Raw genomic sequence first — 7,139 nt, 5'->3', positions numbered from 1 at the left:
TTTTTCTTAGTTTGCTCTCCCTGAAGGCTATTCATGCCCTTTTCAAATTGGCAGTAAAACCATCCCCTCATATTCTCCATCTAGCGCCATGTACTGAGTAAAGGAGGCTCTCTGTTCCTCTGTCTCGTGGGTGAGATTATTCACACTTAGTATAATATTGTTTACAAAAACAAACACCTTGTGATATTGACTTATGTGGTCTAGTGAGCGGTGAGTGTTCCCTGCTTTTTATTTATCGAGCAGATGTGTTTGTTCTTATGGGAGGGGGTGTGACAGTCGTCAGTGCTGTAGATGTGTGTCGGTAGGTCGTCTGTGTTCTTTTTTCTGCGCTTATCAAACCGCTCCACTGTAGGATTCGCCACAAACTCTTGACATATGGTAGCAAACAATGTGTAGGCTGCCGCTAACCCCGACTAACGCAACCTGTCACAACACTCTGTCAAACGTGATGACACACACCAACCAACGGTTAGCCGAACAACCTGGCCTGGGATTAGAATAACAAAAGAGTGTCCGATGGAGAAGCTGAAGCAGCTCAGCTGGACGCTCAGCTGTCTGTCTGAGGAAGCTGTGAATGAGGTGAAGGCTAAACAGGAAAACAAACAGCAACACTCAGCGGCGACAACTACGATACAAAGTGACACACAATAACTAAACTGATAAACCTTTTATGAAAATGGACGAGCTCCCAAATATGTTATGTCCCCGTGAACTAGAGCAGTGGTTCTCAAACTGGAGGTCGGGACCCCCATGGGGGTCCCAAGATGATTTCAGGGGGTCGACCGATCATTGTAGAAAATAAATAAAGCCTACATTTATAAAATTAATGTGTATTAGGGCTGTCAAAATTAAAAGTGTTTACTTCTTCCCACTCCTTTTTTAAACTTGTTAATATTATGATTTGATCATGAGATATTATTATTATTATTTGCTCTTTTTAAACATATTTTCTTTTGTTTTTGTATTTTTTTTCCCCTTTCATTTGGTCGAAATAAATTCAATTCATTCATTCATTCAAAAGAAAATTACCATGTTAATGTAAATAGATTAATCTGTGGAATTAACACATTCATTTTTAACGCATTAATACATGAACAACAAAGGTATTACTCATGAGATATTAAAAATTCTAATTATGGGGGTCACAAACACAAACTTGTGTTATCTTGGGGGTTGTTTGAGAACCACCGAACTAAAGGATGAGGAGAGTAACAAAAGATGTACTAAAAAACAAAACAAAAAAACTATTTATTTACAATTAAAGCAGAAATCAATCAACATAAAGCTTGAGCTTCTTTGAACAAATGAAGTTCCAAAGTTCCAACAAGCACCTCACGCTTGACTGAGGCACAAAGGCGCTGACGCCACACGGCTCACAACACTGACACCGATGATCAGGGCTGCCTGCCTTCCAACCTCCTCCATAATTGCAGAGTGGCCACAGGTGCACTCCTGCTGCTTCTCAGAGCGTGCAACCACAAAAGAGGAAAAAAAAAAAAAAAGAACACAGACCTGCAAACATCTCCAGCACTGAGGGCTGGAACAGATTCATGACGCAGCGTCTGTACTCACTGAAGTCTATGAGCATCTTGCCGTAGCCCTGCCTCATGTACTGCGGCATGGTGAGGATGCAGGACACGTTGTAGTTCAGGAAGGAGTTCTTCTCCTAAACAAATGCATGAGCAGAAAAGTTTGACAGACATGAGTTTTTCAAAGCTGACAGTAGCATGGATATTTGTGAGGTTACTGGTATTTTTCAGCTGATATTTGCAGAGGCAGAGGATTTGCTTAATGCCAAAGAAAAAGCATTTCATCTTCAACATTTGCTTTTCCTGCCTCCAAGTTTACTTTTGGTATTATATTCTCTTATCCTCACTTTTTCCTCTTTTGTTAAAATCCAACAAAGAAAGGAGAAGACTCTATGAAGTGGATTGAAAGTTATATCGTGTCCAGAACGAATAGACAATAATCGAAAACTACACATGAAGAAGAGCTTGTGCACATTAATTAACTCAATTTTGTGCTTCCTACTATAGAAAATTCCTGTTTTCAGCAGGCAGCACATGAAAACCAGCATGTTAGACGTGACACTGTTGAGTATTCCTTTAAGAATGATCCATTTGTAAAGTTGCTTAATAGCCCCTCACATCTAAAAGTGAAATTTACACAACAAAACACTACAAAATTTAAATATTTTAATCCCAGTGTGTTTCTGAAAAGCCCCAGACCTCTGTGTATGTGTTTGTAAGTGATCCATCTGAAAGTACTCAGTGACTGTCTCCAGAGTTACCTTGGAGAAATATCCGACCAGGTGGCAGCCCGTGTTGTCGGCTTCAGTCATGACGTAGAAGAGAAAAGGCTCGACGTCGTAGTACAGCGTCTTGTGGTCCAGGAAGAGTTTCGCCAGCAGACACAAGTTCTGACAGTAAATCTGAGAGAGGAAGAGCAGAACAGACATCAGAATTGATAGATTCTCATTGGAAACATCCATCCATTTATTATCTATACACCGCTTAATCCTGACTAGGGTCCCAGGGGGGATCCTAGTCAACATTCGCTGAGCCTTTCTCGAAACACTAAGTCAGAGAAGTTCAAGATAAGAATATGAAAATGTAACGATGAAGCGTACTGATTCCTGGACCTACTGAGGGAGGATCGGTTCTGTCTCACCTTGTTCTTCTTTCCGTCCACCTCAAAGACGGAGATGTTCCCTTTCCTGTAGATCTCGTCGCCCGGAGGATGTTTCCACACACATTTGGCCTTAAAGAGACAAACAAGAAGAAAGCAGAGCAAAGTTAAACTTACGTACACGTTAGTTAAACACCTCATAGACGTCATGTTAGAGTAGAAAACACTTTGAAGCTTCAGTCCACATCACGAGGCTGTTGTCAGGTTTAAAAGGCTACTCCAGTGATTCAGACGGGCATTAAGATCAGATGGGGGACTAATTATATATGTAATTAAATAAACAGTAAAAACTAAAGCAACAGACTCAGAGATATTCAGAATTTTAGTCTCATGTATGAGCCGAGCTGTAAGAACACAGCTCCTATGATCTCATCTAAACAATCGTTTTTTTTAGACATGAAACCACGTTAACTGCTTTTTAAAATGTGTAATAACAGCGCCTCCTTGTATTAAAGTTAAAAATTCTAATTCTGTTTTTAAGATTTAGTCAGCAAATCTGCCAGCGTTGTGGTCCGACAGGAGATCTGTTTGACTATCCAGCTCCAGATCGTTCAGTTCAGCTGAGCAGCAGAGTCTCAAAAAAAAAAGTTCTTATTAGTTCTGTCACTCAAAGAAACAGTATAAACTGCACCAAAGGGGCAAAGTTATACCGTCGATCTAAATAGAGTCTGCACGGTCTAGAAATAGAATTACGAACTGCCTCAGGAGTTGAGATAGCAAGGTTAGAGTTTGAACCAAGGCAATAGTCAGAACTCATTCTGTTTTCACTTTTTCACATCACTGACTGGAGGCGACTTCTCTGTCATCGATCACAGACGTGATGGAAAAGATAAAGCACCACTTCTAAACCACACCTGGAGGAATTTGCAGTAGTTAGTGGTGTATTGTCTGTTTCTGATTACTGAAATACGGGATGAGTGAGACACCAAAATACGGAAACATAGAGCCTGAAAAGACCACTGAAACTTGTATATGAGTAGCTGGTGCAGGTGTACATTCATGTGTTGTTTGCTTATTAAAAAGACAAACTATGTGCTGAGGTTCGTGTGGTAATCAAGCAGCAATTACAGCCTAATCCACAATTATGTCTATTGGGATGCATCCCTGAATCATTAAGATTACATAAGACCGCTTTACATTGTTTGTTGGGCCGAAAGGCTGTTATGACCAAATGTGTAGGAGATGAAGCTCCTTCAATACATCTGTGGAAGTCTCTGATATCAGACTATAATTCTCTGGAGAGACTTAGATTTGGTATTAACGATCAGAAGTGTGGTGATCCGAGTTTTTGTACTTTTAGTGTGAGACTTTGTTTAGTGTATGTGCTTGTTGTTTTGGTGGCTGCAGGTGTGTTTCAGGCTGGGCGGGGTTTTCAGACGGGAGACGTCTCACTCACTCTCTGCCACACCTGAGGCGCATCAGAAATCAGCGCTGGGTAAAGCCTGCTTCAAGCTGTGCTCCAGCACCAGTGGATTATCCTCCTTTGAGTGGTAATGGGCCAACAGTGTGCTTAGAGACTTTGTGCTTTGCGTAACTCGCTTTGTCTTACGTCTGCTTTCGTCTGCATTTATTGCCAGAACCTCCCTGACGGATCGTTGCCTCCCCAGCCCAGCTTTGGCAGCCGAACCCCAGCCTCAGCCATCCTGCCTCCAGGTCCCTCTTGGAAACCTCCCCTGGAATTCCCTCCCTCACGAGCTTCCCGGTGTCCCCTGCTTCTCCGCAGCCTTTGAATAAATCCATCTTTTCTTCACTCCTAACCCTGTGTTGCATCTTTGGATCCCTACGAGACTGAACCGTAACACAAAAGGACCTTTTTACAGCAAAGTTTGGAAAAGTGTTGGAGCACCTGGGAACTCAGAGTACAACTACCTGAAATGTTCGACCTAATAAGGACTTTTGAGATCATTGCTGTGGATGTATTTTGAATTTGCTACATATTTCATATCATCTGTATATGTAGTGTGCTGGACTGAAAATGCTCAATAAAAAGAATGCTCAAAAAAAAAAAGATAAACTATCTTAAGCCTGGTATACAAAACACAAATTGAAAGGCTTGAGCACCTCGTGTTCTGTATCCTTTTACAGACGGGTCACATTTGATGAGCAAGCTCTTCAAACACTCCTTGACAAGAATCAGTGAGTGTAAACAGGACTTTTAAAAGAGAATTTTGTCAAGCACTTAGAGGTGTCGCACTACGATTAAATTACACACTAAGAATTCAGTCACTCAATAAAATGACAGAAGGTACATTTGGTGAATTGTGTAGCAGACGGGGAGTGATCTGGGACACAGCGGTTCTCTATTGTCTCACCATGTGCCGGCGCAGGATGGTCTGGCTCTTCATATACTTCAGACAGAACTCGCACATGTAGAGCCTCCCCAGGCGGGCGTACTCCTCCGGATACGGGGAGTGGTACCACGTGTCCAGCTCGTAGCGGCCGAACACGATGGTCTTTATCATGTTGCTGCCCTCCGACACGTGGCCGGCCAGACGGAGCTTCTCCTGTACAGCCAGGACAGGAGGGAGACAAGGTACAAGGAGGACAAGAAGACAGGGCAGGCAAGGCAAGCAGGCAGAGGGAGAGAGGAGAAAGAGTAGAAGAAAATCCATTATTCCGGGAAGAGGATGGGACGAAGCAAAGATGTAAAAAAAAAAAAAAAACCTCAGTGGAGGAAAATGAAAAGATGCAGAAGGAAAAATTGGAATGAGCGGAAAAGACTTCATATGAAGGCGTGAAACTAATGTTTTCAGAAAATGTTTTGGCACAAGCTTTAAAAAAAACTAACAATTTGAGTTAAGGATGTCCACTTTTGGGTGTCGCGACATTTTCAATAGATAACTTCAGACTAGCTGCATTAACACACAATGGTGACTTATGTGATCGCTTAAAGCCTGATTGGTTCTCATCTGAATGGGTCACAAAGGAACAGAGAAGAAAGAACAAACACAGAGTGACAGAAGTGGTTTGGTCCAAACTACCAAAAATATCTCAGACTCCTCCTGTGGCTGCAGGGGAGGGTTTGCGGACTGAAACAGAGAAGAAGAGGAATAAGGCAGAAAAAGGGGGGAAGGGGGGAAGGGGGAGGACAAAAAAGAAAGGGACGAAGAAAAGGAACAAGGGAGGGAGGTGATGATGAGTTTTCTCTCTTACAAGGTCTTCCGAGGAACGTGCCTGCGCTTTCCTGAACAGCTCGAGGTCGTAGTCGCTGGTGATGTTCTCCAGCAGCGGCTCCCGGCTCGTCCCGTGGCTCTGACGGTGCTCCTGGTTGAGGAGAAGGAAACGAGAAGGACCTTTAACAAATAAGAAGGAGCAAGAACATCTGCTTACTGACTTTCACTCACTTACCATGTACTTCTCTTTCTGCTCCTTATTGAGGCTAGTGTTCCTCTTCCTCCTCAGCTCCGTCACCTTCTCTTTGTAGCGCAGCTGCCGCTCTGTCGGGGCCTGAGAGTGCAGAGACGAACACTTTAACACGGACGCTCTGTGAGAACGGCCTTCATGGAGCTTCAGACCCATCACTACCTCCAACATGAAGGTATCGCCGAACTAAATGATTTACTATTAAAACTAATACTGATATTTTGAATCATAATCAAAAGTCCACTGTTTTTCGCATCAGCGTTCCACGGGGGTTCTCCACCCTGTGTATCGAGTATAATCTTAATCTAGCATATGATCTGCTTTTTAGAGGACTCAGACAGATAACGCTATGAAATAATTAAATAAAAAGGACCGTCCAAAATCTCCCGCTCCGTATGAACTCAGAAAAAGTATGTTTGATTGTGACACAATTAAGATGGCGTTCACTGCTTGCGCTACTTAACTTGGAGGTGTCATGTATTTTGTAAACAGCATGGCGGAGGAGTATAGCGACTCGGGCCCGACCCATGTGGATTTTTTGAGGTCGATGCCATTTGGATATTTGGCAAAAAGACTTTGCAGCAGAGTGAGTGATCTCACCGCTGAACAAACAATCTTAACTCTTCGTCATCTCCGTGAGCCACGTTTGATTTGTTTGCAACAAGCAGCAGCACAAACTGAGCTTTTCGTCATGTTGCTGAAGTGTTTTACACGCTTTTGCCTCGGAGAATATTTGTCTTCTTACTAAATCAAATTGTACAAAATGAAAAGCGACTGTGACACTTAACAGCATTTACTGTTTTATTAGAAATTAAGAATACATCGGCGATTAATTGGCAAAACTCCTATGAGTATTTTGAAAAGGGCTATAATCTGGCCCAAATAGTGACGAGCGGTTTAAGATCCTGAAAGAAGCATCAAAGCACTAACATATGAATCAACATTTTCAATCGGAACTTTCAGAATAAAATCAGGAGAATGCAGAGATTTCTAAAGCCTACAGTTGAAGTGACAGGCTTTGTATGTAGGCACAAGTAATTAATTGTGATTCTACCAGAAACAATTTCAGCCAGATCGCTCACCGCTAC

At 42.4% G+C, this 7,139-nt stretch overlaps 1 protein-coding gene across 1 annotated transcript in view; it reads right to left on the bottom strand.

Annotated features, from left to right (window-relative positions):
- The window catches only part of LOC103367482 (histone acetyltransferase KAT7-like), a 19,531-nt gene that overhangs the window by 3,785 nt on the left and 8,607 nt on the right, over window positions 1-7,139 (bottom strand). Inside the window, exons 7-12 of the mRNA XM_008295512.1 lie at window positions 6,037-6,135; window positions 5,842-5,952; window positions 5,001-5,192; window positions 2,671-2,760; window positions 2,291-2,431; window positions 1,513-1,666 (exon numbers count right to left, since the gene is read on the bottom strand). Of these exons, the coding sequence (XP_008293734.1) occupies window positions 1,513-1,666; window positions 2,291-2,431; window positions 2,671-2,760; window positions 5,001-5,192; window positions 5,842-5,952; window positions 6,037-6,135 (787 nt within the window). The remainder of the gene's footprint in view (window positions 1-1,512; window positions 1,667-2,290; window positions 2,432-2,670; window positions 2,761-5,000; window positions 5,193-5,841; window positions 5,953-6,036; window positions 6,136-7,139) is intronic.

This window comes from Stegastes partitus, unplaced genomic scaffold (genome assembly GCF_000690725.1).
Source record: "Stegastes partitus isolate 25-593 unplaced genomic scaffold, Stegastes_partitus-1.0.2 Scaffold1054, whole genome shotgun sequence".
NCBI classification, from domain to species: domain Eukaryota; kingdom Metazoa; phylum Chordata; class Actinopteri; family Pomacentridae; genus Stegastes; species Stegastes partitus.
Note: the sequence above shows the minus strand (reverse complement) of the source record. Positions and strands in the feature narration are given on the sequence as shown.